This window comes from Protomyctophum bolini (assembly GCF_963924005.1).
Source record: "Protomyctophum bolini genome assembly, chromosome: 1".
NCBI lineage: Eukaryota > Metazoa > Chordata > Actinopteri > Myctophiformes > Myctophidae > Protomyctophum > Protomyctophum bolini.
In genome coordinates, this window is record NC_137862.1 from 30021844 (window position 1) to 30040301 (window position 18458).

Below are 18458 nucleotides of genomic sequence, written 5' to 3' on the forward strand. Positions count from 1 at the left end.
ATAAGTTTACAACACCTCTACGTATTTACTGTGACACCCTAACCCTGAATAAAGCAAAGTCAGCTAAAGTCAGGGGCAAAAGATCATTTGTTGGAAATCCAACTAATGTGAAACAAAAGCTAACGTTTGCTAATCAATGTTTTAACGGCTAAATCCAACCCAACCCCAACAGGAAAATTCATTATGTGAGCAACACAAAGTAAGAAACTTGTGATTTCTAAGTAAGTCTTTATTGAAGCCAGTCACAAATTTACAATGTTATCAGTAGCAGAGGCCCAATTCCTCCTTAAACTTCCTCCTTAAAATCTGAATTAAAACACAGGTCCCTGATTTTTAAAAAGTGTAGCTCACTCAGATGTTCAAACCCCAAAAGGTCAGAACCGATCGATATTGATCGCTGATCATGTATACACACACACGCCACAAAACACACATTTCACCCGTTAGACACATTCTGCAGAAGATTAAAAAAAAAAAAAAACTTGTTCGTTGCTTTCTTCCAAATCAGTGCATTTAGGCTCTACACAAATCTATTGCTAGAGGATTGAAAGCAACAGCATGCGTGTAGATCAAACAAAACCTCATAACATCCAATCCACTCGGTACAATGAAAACAGGCTAGTGTCTTTTTTTCTTTTTTTTTTAGGCTGCTTGTGCTTATTTGGACTTGGCAAAGCCCACTCTGTTGTTCTCACGATCAAAGACGGTGTAATACTGGCCAATGAATACATCTCCCAGAATCCACAGGGGCCCAGCGGGGGCGGGGATGTCCAAACCCATGAAGCCACTCAGGCAGATGGTCTTACCAGCCTGGCTCTCCTGGAAAGAGACAATCAGATCAGTGTTTCAAAGACGAAAAATGTTCGTCGATGAACATTTTGACAAACACTGATGAAAAGTAAATGAAAACTAAGCTATGATGACTAAAACTAAGACTAAATGTGGACAATTTTGTCAACAAATAAGAACTAGATAATCGGGGAACCACAGGCCCAAATTTTGAGAGGAACTCAATTTGTTCATTAAGGTCCACAGAATTAGAGGTCTGCTCTGCCGGAAACATTGCGGAAAAAAGTTATGGCCATTTTTGTATACCACACCATAGACATTTCATCATGCTTTAAGTAGCATGTGACATGTCAAACTAGGGGGTTTTCATGATTCTGAATCCATTCCAAGCATCAGTTTTTTCACGAAAAAACACTCCTTGGGCTAAAAACGGCCTTAGCCTGGCTAAGTGGCTATGGCTGTTTTTAGCCAAAGGAGTGTTTTTCGTGCAAAACGAATGCTTGGAATGGATTCAGAATCATGAAAACTCCTTAGTTTGACACGTCACAAAATATTATATTTAGAAAATGTTGCCTTTATAGGTTGTCTATGGTGTGGTATATAAAAATGGCCATAACTTTGTTTCCGGCAGAGCAGACCTTCATGACCAAATTATAAAAAAATAAAAATAAAAAGTACAGCATGACATCACAGATTAAACTCTATTCCTTGAGCTTTTGAGCCTGTGGCCCCTCGACTAAGACTAAAATGTTAGGAAGGGACTAGTGGACAAGACATCCAGTATAAGTAAAAGACACAAGTCATTTTTTTGCATGCTGAAAATAGCAGATTTGCTAGGCACGCCAAAATATTTTTTTCGACTAAATCTACGGTTGATTTAGTCGACTAAAACTAGACTAACTAAAACATTCCAGGTGACTAATGTGAAAATCACAGCTAGAGCTGTAAAAATCTCCTCTTATTGGCATATATTTTCAAATATGGGGGGGGGGGGTCCCACGGGCTAATTAGTGTCATTTTGGGGGTCCTTGACATGAAAATGTTTGGGAACCACTGCTTTAGATGCTTCTTTGAGAAACGACTGTTTCAGGCAACACAACAGCCCACTCCCACAGACAGAACTCTTGGCGTTGCCAAATGAAACAATGCCACACTGTGTGTGACTTTATGACACAATGGTCACAGGGTGGTTGTTGTTGTTGTAGTATGAGCAGACTCTCCGCTGACCCCTGTTGGCCATCTAGCACATACATGGGCAACTGGTGGCCCGGGGGCCACATGCGGCCCTCACATTTCACTTAATGCGGCCCACAGGTTCATATCGGAATACTGATATATTATTATATTTCAGCTGTTTACAATTCCAAACATGCAAACATGACGCGCTTTAATGACTTCAGTCTATATTAGTAGCTTAATGAGTAGTAGTATTATTAAAATGTTGTCTTTTTTATGTCGAATGTATTTGCATTTAAGTTCATAAAGAGTATAAATGCATAAATACAAATGTTACTTTTCAGGATTCCAATATAAAAAAATCTTCAAATATTCGAATCCTGCTCAGATCATTTTCGTGTCCACCGCAAACAACTTTTTTTTGCGGATAAAGTGAGGTTTGCTTTGGTCCGACATGTGTTGCGACGTGCTTGCGGTTATGTTTAGGTTTGGGGTAGGGTTAGTAATAGTAATGTCCGACATGCAGTACATGTTCAGCTTTGTGTGGTGCCACTCAAAGTGACTACTGGGTTGGTCTTCCTGGATGCATGTTCCAACCCCTAGTATGTCTGTCAGAAGACGTTGAGGGGTGATATCGCCCGCGTGCACTGTTCGCGCGCTGCCGTTCACTTCCTTGTTTACAGCTCAGAAAGAATGCCTCGTATCTCCTAATCTAGGGAGCTCTCCATGGTTTTGACCAAAAGAGCATACCGGTACTTCTGACTTAATTTCTGATTTCAACATGCCTCTCGTTTAGAATATTAATGCTTCTAGAGAGACTTTAGCGGTGGGTGGAACGGAAGGCGGGGCTTTTCAGAGTAAAATCTCCCATATCTTCTGGCACTCTAGCACCTTTATTTTGAAGAAAATCCCGGGTACTGATTGTGTCAAAGTTGCCCACCCTGATTCTAGCACACAGACTCACCTTGAGGACATACTGCTCTCCTGTCAGTGTGTAGGCCTGTCCGCCCACGTTGAACGTGATGACAGGGAGGGTTGGGATCTTGTCACAGCTCACCATGTACTACAACACAACATTAAACAACAGCCATTGAAACATACAGTAGATGTCAACAATCATGACATCTCAGATGACGATTACGTAGTCATACAAATAATTGAGATTCATGATTTGCGTTAATGACATTGAACATTATGAATAGGAATTGCATTTCTGTTCGCAGTATTAGGCTTTGTAAACAAAAACTGCACAGGGCAGGTACAAATAACTACAAAGCCTATTACTTAAATATACAAAGAAATTACAATTATAACAATAAATAACGTACTATGGCCAAAACAGCCCTTAATAATTGTATACTTAAAATAGTAAAATTGCCGATCTACAAGCCCATATTGAGCTTTGCAGAGCAGTGGTTCCCAAACTTTTTAGCCTGTGACCCAAAAGACAAATTAGCCGTTTAATGCCCAGGACCCAAAGTGGGGTCCGGGGACCCCCAGGGGTCCTTGAGGAGTTCCAGGGGGTCCCCAGCTAAATGATAGTTTGGAACCAAATGGACCCTTATAGGTCTGTAACTCTGAGAGTTTACAAATGGACCCAAATGGACTCTAACGGGTCCATTTGGTTCCATTTGTACACTCTCAGGGCTGTATTTTGTGTGTCTTAAGTGCCAGGTCTTATTCCCTAACTTGAGTAAACTAAAGACCTGGAGGTGTGGTCAATGCCATTTGGCTATTCTGAGTGGCCAAAGAGCATTGATCACGCCTCCAGGTCTTTAGTTTACTCAAGTTAGGGAATAAGACCTGGTACTTAAGACACGCAAAATACAGCCCTCAGAGTTAAATGAACATTGATTTTACAATATAAATGTGAGTCTCAGAGTTAGAAATGCCATTAAATGGGGGTCCGTAGCCTAATGCATGTCAACTTGGGGGTCCTGGAAACTAAACTAAAGTTGAGAATCACTGCTAGAGCCGTAATAACAATCTTCTCTTATGGGAGGTCCCTGGCATATCTCTTCAAATGGGAGGTCCGCGGGCTAATTAGTGTCAATTTGGGGGTCCTTGACATGAAAAGGTTTGGGAAGCATTGTAGTAGAGGACAGGGCTATGAACAACATGGTGTCAGGTATAGGATGCAGTGAGTCTACCTCTCCCTGGATGAGCGGGGTGGCTCCGATGGCTTTCTGCAGGGCCCGGACCTCGGCCGCGGGGCCAGTGATGAGAGAAGTGCCAGTGTCCACGATGGCCTCACAGCCGCCCTTACACAGTCCCAGTGTGCTCCCGACTCCCAGCCTACACACACACACACAGTGTTGAGTTCGTCGACTAATACAAAGACGAACAATGTTCGTCGACTACCATTTTTCACTGATGAAAACTAAAAGAAAACAAAGCTATGATGACTAAAACTAAGACTAAATATACTGACAATTTCGTCAACAACAAATAAAAACTAGACTAAAATGTTAGGAAGGGACTAGTAGACAAGAGATCCAGTATAAGTCATTTTACACTTGGTTGCATGCTGAAAATAGCCGATCTACAAGCTCACAACGCGTCGTAGCAGCCATTATGATGGCATCAAGGCCCGCCAAAATACATTTTAGTCGACTAAATCGACTGTAGATTTAGTCGACTAAAATCTTATGATATTCAGTAGACTAAAACTAGATTAACACTAAAACATTCCAGGTGACTAAAATGTGACTGAAACTAAATGAAAACTATTGAAGAGACTAACATCTGTGCCCAGAGTCACATTGGTTCCATGCATTTTTTGTTTGCTATGCACCATTTTTCATGTATTTTATTATTTTCTACCAATCCGCTGCGCTATGAAATGTTTCTAGTTATCTGCTGGACTATTATGCCATGAGAAACCAGTTGGATACATGTGTTGCTATGGCAACAGGCAGTGATTGGGAAGCCCCGCCCACAGCTCACCTGGCTGATGGAGTGAGGGGCAATCACATTGTTTGAGCCACCTGGAGAGATTGACTCTGTCAGTCCAGAGTGGAGGGGCAGAGAGACAGACAGGCTACTGCCGTGAGCAAGAGGAATCCTTTTTGGATCATTCCCTTACTATTGGATTATACCTTTGGATTTAGAGACCTTCTTCCCATTCCTGGAGTTTGGATATTCGACCAGACTTTACAAAGGAGTTTAAGGGCGGCCAGAGGAGACTGGCCACACTCTACAGACTGGTTTGGATTTGCTTTATTTTTTGGACACCTGAGTTTAGTGTTGGACACATTGAGTTTAGTTTGGACAGTGCTAGGACACTTGGACTTCACACCCCTACCTTTTGAGAGTTTTATTTTATGTTGATTTGGTTAAGTGAACATTTTGTGATCGAGAACTTGATTTTTCTTTTGATTTAATAAATCACCGTTAAGCTTATTTACTGATTTCTGTAGTGATTTTTTATTCTGAACTGACCCACCACCTCCCTCATTTTTGCTATATTAGGTTTATTTAATTGTTATTATTGTAACCGTTATAAGACTATGACTAAAACTAAAATCTAAATGTGTTGCCAAAACACTGACACACACACGTTCAAAGTTCAAACATGTACAGTATAATCGCTGGCTCCCAACTTCCAGCCTATGGCACATTCATACGCAGTGGTGAGGAAAAAGTACTCGATTGTTTACTTAAGTCAAAGTACCAACACTGCAATATAGAAGTAGCCTGATTGTCAGACTCTGAGCTGAGCCTCAAAGAACCAGTGCGCTCAGTCGAGTGGGCGGGGTCTATGGTCTGGAAACCAGGCTAATATAGAAGTACTCTAGCCTGGATCCAGCCCGAAGACCCCGCCCACTCTCTGAGTGGAAAGCTACAGTCTGATAATCAGGCTAGAAGTACTCCGTAAAAGTCCGGAATTCAAAATGTACTCGAGTAAACGTACAAATGTATTGGCATCGAAGTGTACTAACTAACAGATCTACAAGCTCATACTGTAGCACGGCACCGAGTGCCGTGCTACAGTATGAGCTTGTGGATCTGCTATTTTTTCAACAGCTGAAGTTTAAAACAATTGGTTAAAGTGGTTAAAAGCTATAAGGTCTAAATGGGTTTTAAAAAGGAGAATGACCAGTATAGTAAAGTGGTAAAGTGGTCATGTTTGAGCACACACACACCCATCCATGCGGATCTGCCAGTAGGCCTGGCGGGTGACGTTAACGTAGTTGAATTCACCGCTGTAGTACTTGGGGTCAGTTCCTCCCAGGAGCAGCTCACCACCAGGTTCAGTGTCAGGGTTTCTAGTGAAATAAACACACAATGACACAAGAATGGTTAAAAAATATATATCTGACCATTTAGACCCGAGGACGATTCTACAAAATGTCTTCTAAATCCTGAAAAACCCTATGTTTTGTTTCTATGTCAGTGGTTCTCAAAAGATTCCATGTCAAGGACCCCCAGAATTTGGCCGCCGACCCCCCCCCCCCCCCCCCCCCCCCCCCCTCCATCTGAAAATATGTTGTTCCAGCAGGGACCCTTCCCAGAAGCAAAGATTTTAGTTAAAAACATTCACTCTGATTATATATTAAAAGATTTGCGCCACATTTTCACAATAACATTTTTTTTAGCAGATCTACAAGCATACTGCACACCTACAAACGTACTATTGACAGCTAAACATATTGGATGAGGCAAAGCTATTATTACCGCCTGGTATGATCTTGTATTTTAAAACAAGAAATAGAAAGCTACTTACTGCCCTCTCATGGCAAAAATAACATATTACATACAAGGTAAAAACTACAAAATCAGCAATTTGAAAAACCTAATTCTGTACAAAATAACCAAGTGAACGTGGCAGCCACCTACTCAGAAAAATATGTTTTCAACAAGGACCCAGAATTATTAATACATGCTTGTGGTAACCAAACTAATAATAGTATTTGGTCTCATTTGTACACTCTCAGAGTTAAATGAACATTGATTTTACAATATAAATGTGAGTCTCAGAGTTAGACATTTATTTATTCAAGATAAATTAATTAATTGTTTGGCTGCTTGATTAAAAGTAAACATGACTACAAAAAAAGCATGACAAATACATAATTCAAGACCAGTTTAGTGCACCAACATGTTTTTTTTCAATTATTTCCCAGAACTATTGTTTTCATAAAGGCACACAAGTCTACCCAGTTAAAATCACATAAGCTGCCCGTGTCTGGTGTCAGAGGCAGCCTGTGTGTTGACACTCACTGACGCAGGTCTCTTAACAGCTGTTAAATTCACACAGAGTTTTCTAACGTACGACCACCTCAGTGGGGTTAGAGTCTGCTCTGAGACTGGGAGGTCAGGGTTGAGTCATACTAAAGATTATCCACGTAATTCGAGAACAGTTCGCCCCACCGACTTCAAATTCGACACACGTGTTCGTGTTCCACACCCCCACAGGGAGTGCAGTGCCCGGTGTCGAGTCGGTCGAACCCAAGGTTGTCCAGAACCCTCATTCTTATGGTTCTGTACACGACCCACCGTGTTTGACATCAATAACGGGATCATACAAGCTAGTGAAAATGCATAATGGTTGACATCAATAACATCCAATAGGATAAAGCTTCTATCTCACCTGTTGAGGTAGAATGAAAAGACATTTTGCTCCACTTTCTTCTGACCCATGATGTTGTCAAAGACGGGTGCCACCCCATCGACGGAGATGCGCGGGTAAGCCATGCCGAGGATGCCGTCAAACTTTGCTGCTATGAAGGCCACGCCAGGCTGCTTGGTAGCCTCCCCAAACACCTGCTCAGTGATCGACAAGTCTCCAATCTGGAAGGACAAAGACCTCAAGACTCAACTCGGAATGTGTATCTCACTTGTTAATGAGACAGTCTTTCATACAGTCTCATTTATCATGAAACTATGAATTGTTACTCGTTAGCCTTGCATACAGTCTCACTTATGCGACTATGACTTGTTAATATCATGCCAATGATATCAGATGTTGCATGAAATATTGAACTGGAGTTACAATTCGTAGCATTTGTATGTAGCGTACCATGCATGTGTCCTGACTGAGGTAGCCAGACAAACTGCCGGATCCATACTGTATGGCAAATGCAGTTCCATTCTTCACATATGTACTGGACTTGGCAGAGTTATACTTATGATGAAGCACTGAGAAGGAAAACAAATGTTATGACATTTTAATAAGCAGTTAAACCCTAAATACATTGACCGATGTCCCCCCCCCCCAGTGGTCTAAACGTAGTCCCCTGCTTTCATCCCTCTATACACCATCAAATCCCTTTGACAATAAAATTGCCAATATATAAGCTCACAGGGTGTTGCGGCGCAACAACCTGAGAGCGTGTAGATCTGTTATTTCCGCTGAATGTTCGCCTATTAAGGCATTATGCCCACAATAGGGATGTGATTAAAGGACCACAGCTGCATTTCGTCACTACAAATCATGCACACTTTACATTACTGCTGACAAATTTCAGCAGGTTTCTCTAATTACAATCCTATGCTTCCTATGCTTAGGAAAGCCTCGGGTCAAAATGGGTTACGATTATTTGGAATAGGAAATGATTATAGGTTAACCCATTCTGGTCAGGAGACAGGAACCCCTTATTGGTGTTTTAAGCATTACGTTATACTTTAGCTATTGAAAAATGTGGCGCAAATCTTTGAATATATATATTCTTACAGAGCAAACGTTTTTAAGTCGTATCATTACTTCTGGGGGTCCCTGGAACAACATATTTTCAGATATGGGTCGGCGGCCAAATAAATTTTTAGGGTCCTTGACATGAAATAGTTTGAGAACCACTGACATAGAAACAGGTTTTTCAGAAAACTGTCAGGATTTAGAGGACGTTACGTAGAATCTGGTCTCAGTCCTAAATAGGTTATATACCAGTATATACAAATAATAATGAAACATAATGGATCCTAGCTGTGAACTGGGAACATCTGTAGAACTTACAGCAAGCGATGTCGGTCCAGGCGCAGTGAACGGAGGGAACCCACAGATTGGACGAGCCTGTGTCAAACACCACAGTGAAGGGCTGGGGAGGAGACCCCAGGCTGATCTCCCCATAATACTGAGCCTGGACAAAGAAAACAATACAAAACCAAAGATTTTTAGATCATTATATATATTTTTTAATTATTTGCATCATGAACAAGACAAAGGACAACTTTTGTTTTCCCTGGAACCGCACTCGATTAATTCAAGAGACAAGTTTTGACGTGCAGGCAAACAGCCCACGATAATCTCCTTTAGGCCACAAGCTGCTCGTACAGTATATACAATAATGTCCTGATCTAGTAATTAGGACTGATTTAACCGTGGCATACAGTCCTGAGTACATGATCTGATTATACACAGAAAACAAGCACAAACTGATTCTGTATGTGCCAATTTTAAATTTGAAAGCTCTGTAATGGAAACTGTTTTAGCAATTTATTGAATGCTTGATTCTGATTGGTCAATCGCCAAATTCAGCGTTTTGTTATTTCTGGATAATGACCGCTCCGCTCTATAGCAGACCGATGCCTAATCAAAGCCTCGGAGCACCAGCTGCGCCCCGCTGATTTACTGCCGTTTCCAACATGACAGCCATGTAAACACACACAATGTCATCTTAAATGTGTTTTTGAAAACATTTGAGCAAGAAATAGACGAAGTAGTAACCAAAAATGGATTCTAATTGATCAACTCACTTCCTTGTTTTGCGACAGTGCTGCAGCTGGGCAGACGCGACACTTATGGAATACTTTCATTATCGTAAGCGCAAGGAAATACCTTGTTTTGTGTATAGATAATGATAATGTATGGCTGAGTGAGTGGTCATTGTTTATATATAAATCACCTTATCTATAAACAATGACCCCTCAGCCATACATTATCCCTTACGTATTTTACAGAGGCGATGCTTTTTTACGGCAAGACGATTCAATAAATTGGCTTTTACCCCCTTCCACATTGTAGGATATTGTGGGTTTAAAAACCAAATTCCAACCTTAATACGGCATTTATAAGTATGCTGCAAGTAAAGTTTGATTTAGGATATGGTAAAGTATGAAATTGAGACGCAGTCTTGCCATCATGTCTACACACTAATTGGACACTTTTAAAAGTTTAAAATAGTGGTAGTAGAAGATCTACACGCTCATCTATTTAATGAATGTAGCCGTTTTTAAAACAGATGAATGGAAACGATTCTGACAATAATGCAAAAAATAACTGCTCAAATAACAGCCGATTGTGTAGGAACGGTGACAGGCCAATTCATGTGCCGCTGACCTGTTCAGCGGTCATTGTTAATATGAAGTCATGCAGCCGTTAATGTCAACAAACACAAGTAGAACAAAGTGTTCCTCTGAGTCACAGATTAGTCAGCAAAATTATTCTCCTAGTAAGTGTCTGAGAAAGCTGCCTCCTGTACTAATTAAGTGATTTAAACAGAAGCAGCAGTGCATTTGTTTTACTAACTGTGACTGTAAGCAACATGTCTCAACATTGTCACTGGCACAGCACGTGACATGTCCTGTCAGGTTTCCGGTGGTTTCTGTGGTTTCAGATTCTCTCTGCTGATCTCAACCAATGCTGTTCCTCATTCGCACAATGACATGGCAGCATAGGCAAGGATTTGTGATCTTACTGGGAAATGTCTAAAACCCACTATTAGTCCGGCAGCCGACAGGCTTCTTTTGTTTAAAGTGGGAAATTTGGTATAGTCTTTTATATATAGTTTTGCACAAAAAACACAAAATAAATTGCTCAATAATGACAGCTGGTCAGCATAGACAATATTTTAGGCTAAAAAATATACTATATACCAAATTTCCCACTCCACAACCCCGACTGCCAGACTATCATTACCGGTGACTCAGCACACATGATTGATTGTTGATTTCCCAAGGAACAGCACACGACCCTAACCCAAGAAAAAGGCTTCTAGCTCGTCTCATCCAATGTATCGATTCTGAAAGTACAGGTCGCTTATCAATATGTATGCAAACATTTCAGTCTTACCATATCTGTTAGGTCAAATGCTAGGACCGTAACCTGAAAGAACCTGTAGAGTAAACAAACCAGGCTAGACATGGACCTAACATCACCCGACCAGGATCAAGAAGCTTAAAGCCTGATTTATACTTTCATTGTGCGACGGAAAAATACATTAGGATTAAGGGTCAAGCGGGTGCACTTCTGAGTCATCCGTCATGTGGGAAAGGATTCTGTTTAGTCACCAACACTTTCATCACCCAGTGCTGATATCACGTTCTATCCTATCGGGACCATAATTCAACCATTCTAAAAAAACCTGTGCGGAGGTCTTGTTGGAAAAGGCCAAGTCAGTCACAAACAACACAAGAGAAGCTTTGTCGCAGCGCTCTCATAGTTTGGCATTTCACTTTTTTTTTTACAGTGCATTAGGAAAGGACCCACAGGCCCACTGCATGGTTGGTGGAGCGGGGTATTTATGGGGTATAGTCTGAGTGCTTACGTCCAAGAAGTTCTTCAGGGTTTCTGGAGTGGGGGCATCGCTAGCGGGGAAGCCAGCGTTGTACTTAAGGGAGTGGTTGTCAGCCAGGAGTTCCTTTGCACTTCTCCCAGAGTCCGTCATCTCACGCCTAATGGAACGGAATTTCGTCAACGGAATTCTGGTGGGAAAAGAAAAGAGAAAAGTGAGAGGATTGATTTTAAGGTCAGTTCACAGAGAGCATATGGTGCCATGTCTGTAGGTACAGTAACGCCTGACCTACTTTGACTTCCTTATCTCTAGAGGGTCTGACTATTTCTCAGCATGCAAAACCAAATGATGACTGCGAGAACAAAGGGTTTTCTTTCATCCTTTTGGCAACACAAACCACAATGAATGTCATTTTCACAAGCATGCTTGCTTAGTGCTACCAGTTCACGAACAGTAGTAAAACAGCTGCAATGTGAAAATGTGTGGTGTCCGTCAGCATTCTTGGTATTCCTCACTTTCTTCCATTCAAAAAATACAACTGCAAATAAACCATCCAATCCAATGGCAAACCTTGAGACTCAATTATGTAATGTACAGAACTGTAAACTTTAAAATGCTAAACTTGTTTGGTTTTATTTAAAGTATATTCTATCAATGAACCACATTGTGTGCCTTACGGTAATGTGGACCGAAAATAAATACATTTGTTTAATAGGCCCCGTTTGATTTGATGAGACAGTAAGTGGGTGTACTGCCATGAAGGATTCTGGGGACACTAGAATGAAGCAAAATAAAATATAATGATTTTTGTTGAGCCGACCAGCTGAAGAAATCATGACATTTAACTCAAACCATTCATGTTTCTGGAAAATGCTTCTAAACTTGTATTCTATCGCTAGTTTGATCACCTCAAATACTCTTTCATCTTAAAATAATTAACTTATGACCGAAAATAGCCAATCTCCCTCTGGTGTTGTGGCTGTGGACTTTGTTGACATTAAGGAAGTATTTAGACAGGTACATGGGTATCTTGGGTATACCACTGTACGTTTATGCAAACTGTTAAAGTATTCAGTACTATGATAAACACCTGGGTCACATTCACACATTTAATCGGTCAATATTTATAGGATATAAAAAGGGTAATTGTTTGCCCCAGTCTGTGATCCTGTAACTCATGTAAGGTGTTCATATCAACAAGTGAACAAAGCAGCCCTGGCTGGAACAATGGTCTCTGTCTAGCACACAGAATAACTCTTCCTACTTCCTGATACAGATTAATTAAGCTCTGTTCCATTAGTGTACAGTGGTTTTCAAATTGCAGCAAATGTTTGTCATGCTCTGCACAAGCACAGAGGACACTGAAGACAGAATGTATGTAGAATACGATAATATAGAATAATTAACAGTAACACCGCACACAGTTTGGAATAATAGCCCTGAAACATGTGAACCATGGCTAGAATAATACTGTACATTGACTGTTTGATTGAAGTATTTATTAACAGTTTGCAGAATTACAGTACATTTCAAGCACAACTCAATACAAAAAAACTGTTAACTGTGAGACATTACCAAGTAATAACACTACAGACAGACAGACAGACAGCATATAATGCAAACTGCACAGTCACAGTATGGAATGTAAAGGATACAGTCAAGATAGCCGTATAGTATTTATCGATTCTGACATTTAGACTAAATACATCTACGAGAGTCCAAAGCTTAGGCTACAGTCAAGAGTGCAGTAATTAAGTAATATAAGCTGATCGTTAGCTTAGCGGCTAGCCCATGGTTTATATATCTTTGTTTTTAACCTTGCTCGATCAGTGGTCTGTTTATATGTCTTTACTCTTAACTGTGAGCCATATATATCATGTAGCCAACTATACTCGAGAACCATAAGGCATAACGTTGAATTGTTGTTGCACTGATTTGCATCTTCATCATATTAATTATGTTATCCTATTATTATTTAGTGATGTTTTTTACGACACTTACCGAACAAGTGCGTCGTTCATCAAAACAAGCGCTGCAAAAACACACAAGTGTAAAGAAGTCCCCATCCTGTAGTTACTACTAGTGTACAAGCTCTCTCTCTGTCTCTCAGGAGTGTTAATAAAAAACAATGACGGAGCAGATTTTCAATCTCGTGAAGACAAACAATACACAACAAGACAGACAGTACAGCCTGCAGTTATAATCACTACTTCATCATGTGACTGAGAGACGGTGTTGCCAGAGTGTGTGAGAGAAACAAGCAACCGGGTCCATGAAAACAAAGCCAAAAAATGAAGCCTGACTACTAGGCCTGCAGTGGTTCCAAAGGTGGGGTCACGTCACCCCCCCCCCATTGGTCCTTGAGGGAGTTCCAGTGGGTCCCCAGCTAAATGATAGTTAATTGGAACCAAATGGACCCTGAGAGTGTACAAATGGATCCGACCCTTATGGGTCTGTAACTCTGAACATTGATTTTACAATATAAATGGGGTCTCACTCTCAGAGATAGAAATGCTATTAAATGGCCTAATGCAAGGGGCACGGTGGCACAGTTGGTAGTGCTGTCGCCTCACAGCTAGAAGGTCCTGGGTTCGATTCCCGCTCGGGGCACTGTGGGTGCTGGCGGCGTGTTTCCTCCTCCGCGTCATCAGTGCCCATACCCGAAGGCGGGGTTGGCGAAAGGGCCTTTCTGTGTGGAGTTTGCATGTTCTCCCCGTGTCCCCTAGGGTAGGTACCCTGACAAAAACATGCAGTAATCCTGGTCTCTAAACTGCCTCCCCCTGGCCAGCCGGGGCGCCTGATGGAGGGGAAAGGAACTGGTTGGAATAACGTGTTCCTTTCACGCGCTACGTCCAACCTTGGACACTCAAGCATGAAGGAAGCATGAGTTAAGTCCGTTGCTCTCCCCAGGTTGGCAGAGGGTGTGTAGAGCCCAGGATCACAGTAGATGATTGACACAGGGGTGAAAAATGGGTTACAAAATCGTGGGATAAAAAAATATATAAGGGAAAAAAATGGCCTAATGCATGTGAAATTGGGGGTACTTGAAATTAAACGGATTGAGAATCACTGCTAGAGCCGTAAAATTATTCTCTAATGGGGGTCCGCGGGCTAATTAGTGCCAATTTGGGGGTCCTTGTCATGAAAAAGTTTGGGAACCGGGTGCGGAACCTGCACTGTACTGGACTAGGCTATTTGAAAATAGCAGATTGTGACAAAATGTGGAATATTCTTCTAAACATTTTAACAACACAAATCTTGTTGTTCGTGGCTGGCACAAAACCTTTTTAAATGTAGGGTCCTTATCTGGAGGAGGTCCTTAACATGGAAATGTGTGAGAATCACTGGTTTAAACAACATTAGGAAACAAGCCCAAATAAACAACTACACTTTAGAAACAATTAAGCCCAAATACACAACTACACTTTAGAAACAAGCCCAAATAAACAACTACACTTTAGAAACAACCCCAAATAAACAAACACACTATAGAAACAAGCCCCCAAAAAACGCAACCCGCAACTACCAATATAATATATGTATATATATTGCTTATATATAGCCCCTAAAGCAGAGATAAATGATGTCATAAGTGACACAGGTGTTTAAGGCCTTTTTTAACAGCCAATCTGTGGGTCCTCACAACACCTGGTTAGTTGTGAGAGGTTTGTTTGAATGCCAACTTGACGGTGGTACTGGTAAGCCTGTGTTTTATTGTTTTTACAATGTGTTTTACTTTTGGAAAATGGAAAATGTTTGTTATATCATCAGGTGTACCGTTCATGTGTTTGAGAGATGCGAGGGGTGTGAATTGTGCATGTAAACTGGATATGGAATGTGAGTATAATTCTTTGTACATCATGGAAATGTGAAGGAAAAGAGCTTCATACATTTCTGCATGTGATGTGAATTCTGTGTAACATTCCACATGTTTATGTACTGACATTCAGTGTACAGAGGCAGTTGAGAAAGTGTGGCAGTTGTGAACCAAGTCACTGCATGCAACCTTACAGATAAGGCACATTGGTAATGTAGTTTGTTTCATCTTTACTTTTATTAATACTTTATTTGGATATTTGTTATAAGTTAAGTGTTTTGCATTTGTTTGTAGGCTCATGTGGAGTGAGCGGCCTAGGTTTGAACGCTGTTCCTTTTTCTTGATTGAGTATCCCAGCCGCACTTTGCAACTCTAGTTTTTTTATATAATGGGATGAATCTAGTTGCAATACCCTCCATTGACTCTCTCCTCATCCAAATTGCGTTTGCGATCTGCTTGTATTAAACAACGTTAAACTCGCCAACATTGCAGCTCTAGGCCAAGCTTGAATTATCCTCTTTCAATCTGCCAAGCTTTTGTTTCATAAAAATCCATCGTAGACATGTTATGAGCTACTTTCTGCCAAGAAATTCTGTGCAGATGATTATTTTTGCTGTGCTGGAGTTTGGAAGCACTCGTCGTAAGTCACTGAACGGCCCGGTGTACCACCTGTTTCGAATTTGCACATAATGCAGGAGGCAGCAGCGCGGCCCTTTAACAAAAACGAGTGCTTCCAAACTGCAACACTTGGAAAAAGATTCACCTGCAGAGGATGTCTTGACAGAAAGTAGTTCATGTCTACGGTGGATTTATATGAAACAAAAGCTCGGCATATTGAAAGGGGATAATTCAAGCTTGGCCTAGAGCTGCAATGATGGTGAGTTTAACGTCATTTAATACAAGCAGATTGCAAATGCAAATTGGATGAGTAGATAATTGCAGCTAGGGCTGCCATAGAGGTGAGGGGCATTGTACACTATTTGGACTGCTGTGTGAAAAATGGGCATTGGGCCTTTCTATGTGTGTAGTGCTCTATAGAGTTGCAGTGTTGACCTTGAGGTCAAGTGTAAGGTGCTGTGTGATTTCACCAATTTGATTCCCCTCATAAGCCTGCAGCAGACAAAGCGGAGCACAAGCAAGTGGGTTATTTTGGGCAACATTTGGGAAAATATGATACATGTTGTAGGCCTATATGTCATTGATCACTACAGTCACTTCAGATTTTAAATTAATTTGGAATAAAACTGTGTTTTATTGAAATTCCTTATTTGTACTAAAAGCTAATAAAGATTGTATATTTCTCTATGATAGGCCTACCTTGGAGTCCTGCATGTTGATTATTATGGCGGGGTAACATATTATATAAGCAACTTTACAGAAAAACAAGCCCAGGGTCGCTTATAATAGGCAGACATCAGAGACATGGCAACAACAACTTCCGTCCGGCACATATAATTCGTCGCACGACTGTGTCGCGCGCAGAAAATAGTAGATCTACAAGCTCACAACGCCTTTTCGGATGCTATATTTGTGGACGAGGAGCTCTCAAAGGGCACCTATGGACGGCTGCAATTCCAAACTGGCCCTGATTCTGACCTGACCTTTTCCCCCTTTTTACCTCCTGTATGATGATTTCCTGTTTTTGGCTCTATAGAAGTGTATATTTGTACGTCTCTAAATGTTATGATGAATTGAAAATGGTGGACCCTCTTGTAAACAAGTTTAATAGCTACTTTAAAGGTGTCGTCGACTCACTCACAGTTGACAGTTTTTGTATTGAGTTCTGATCTGTGGCTGAAATGTAGCCTACTGTAATTCTGCAAACTGTTAATAAATACTAGTGATGGGAGATTAATCGGGATTCGGCAAACACATCGGTATCGGCCCTTTATAGATTAATCGGCATCGGTTCGATTAATCAATCAGACCGATTAATTCATCGTCCGATTAATCGGTCTGTCTTTACAGATAAACAAGCCCAAAGTAACAGCTTGCCTAAGCCTGTGGTGCAGATACCTGTTTTTCAGAATGGACAAAATTATTATACTTTTTCAATACAGAATGAGATATCGACATCAGTAATATCGGTTATCGGCCATAACGGAAATTAATTATATCAGATATCGATATCGGCCAAAATGTCTCATCGGCACATCCCTAATAAATACTTCAATCAATCAAAAATGCTATTTTCGGAGTGAGGCTATAGCACTCCTGCATGGTTGGGAGTATTGCTGCCTATACCACTGGTCGTGAACAATTCTGTTCACGACTTTAAATAGTTATAGCCTATTTAAAATAACTTTCTTAAAGTACCACAAAACAACATTCCATTGTTAAATGTATTCAGATATTTTAATATCCCATAAATATAAGTAGGCCTAACACATGTGCAAGGACACACACACACACACACACACACACACATCAAGATCGATCACGCTATATCATTGTGTGACTGAATGATGAACGGCAAATGTTAAGATCATCAAAGTTCAACATGAAACGTACAGTATGAGCACACGTACATGACTCCGCTCCAGCAACCTGACTGGCATGTCATGTGATGTGCCAGACAGTGAGCCATGCCTGCCCTGGAGAAGTGAGAAATGTTGCACATTGCAGTCACAAGCAGTGTTGATTTCGTCCACTAATACTATGACGAAAAATGTTCATCGACTATATTTTTCACTGACTGAAACTACATGAAAACTAAGCTACGATGACTAAATATATTGACAATTTCGTCAACAAATAAAAACTAGACTAAAATGTTAGGACTAATGGACAAGAGCTCCAGTATAAGTAGACACAAGTCGTTTTACACTTGCTTGCATGCTGAAAATAGCAGATCTACAAGCACACAACGCGTCGTGCTGCTAGATCTGCTATTTTCAGGAGTTGTAAAATCAGCCATTACGACACAGTCAAGGTCCGCCAAAATACATTTTAGTCGACTAAATCAACCGTAGATTTAGTCGACTAAAATCTTATGATTTTGTTCTTTGGTTGACTTTTTTTATTACGTTGGTGACAATATTATCACAGGAAAAGATGAAATTACCTACCTACTGTAGGTTCCATCCTGGATGCAAATCTTTCCAGTGATAAAATGGCCACCAACGTAATCAAAAAAGTCAACTAAAGAACAAGATTCCTATACAGGATCTCCTCACTGGTCAACAAAAACACCATGAAGACCCACAGGAGCCCTCGTACAAGGT

General features: G+C 40.8%; 1 protein-coding gene across 1 annotated transcript; it reads right to left on the minus strand.

Moving 5' to 3' along the window:
* Positions 1-214: 214 nt before the first annotated feature.
* Positions 215-13619, minus strand: ctsd (cathepsin D). The gene is made up of 9 exons (XM_080767994.1): positions 13419-13619; positions 11451-11607; positions 8921-9044; positions 7988-8106; positions 7559-7758; positions 6111-6233; positions 4116-4260; positions 2930-3028; positions 215-819 (listed from the first exon to the last, which is right to left on the minus strand). The coding sequence occupies exons 1-9, from the start codon at positions 13481-13483 to the stop codon at positions 658-660; spliced, it is 1194 nt and encodes a 397-aa protein (XP_080624120.1). The 5' UTR covers positions 13484-13619; the 3' UTR covers positions 215-657.
* Positions 13620-18458: the final 4839 nt, after the last annotated feature.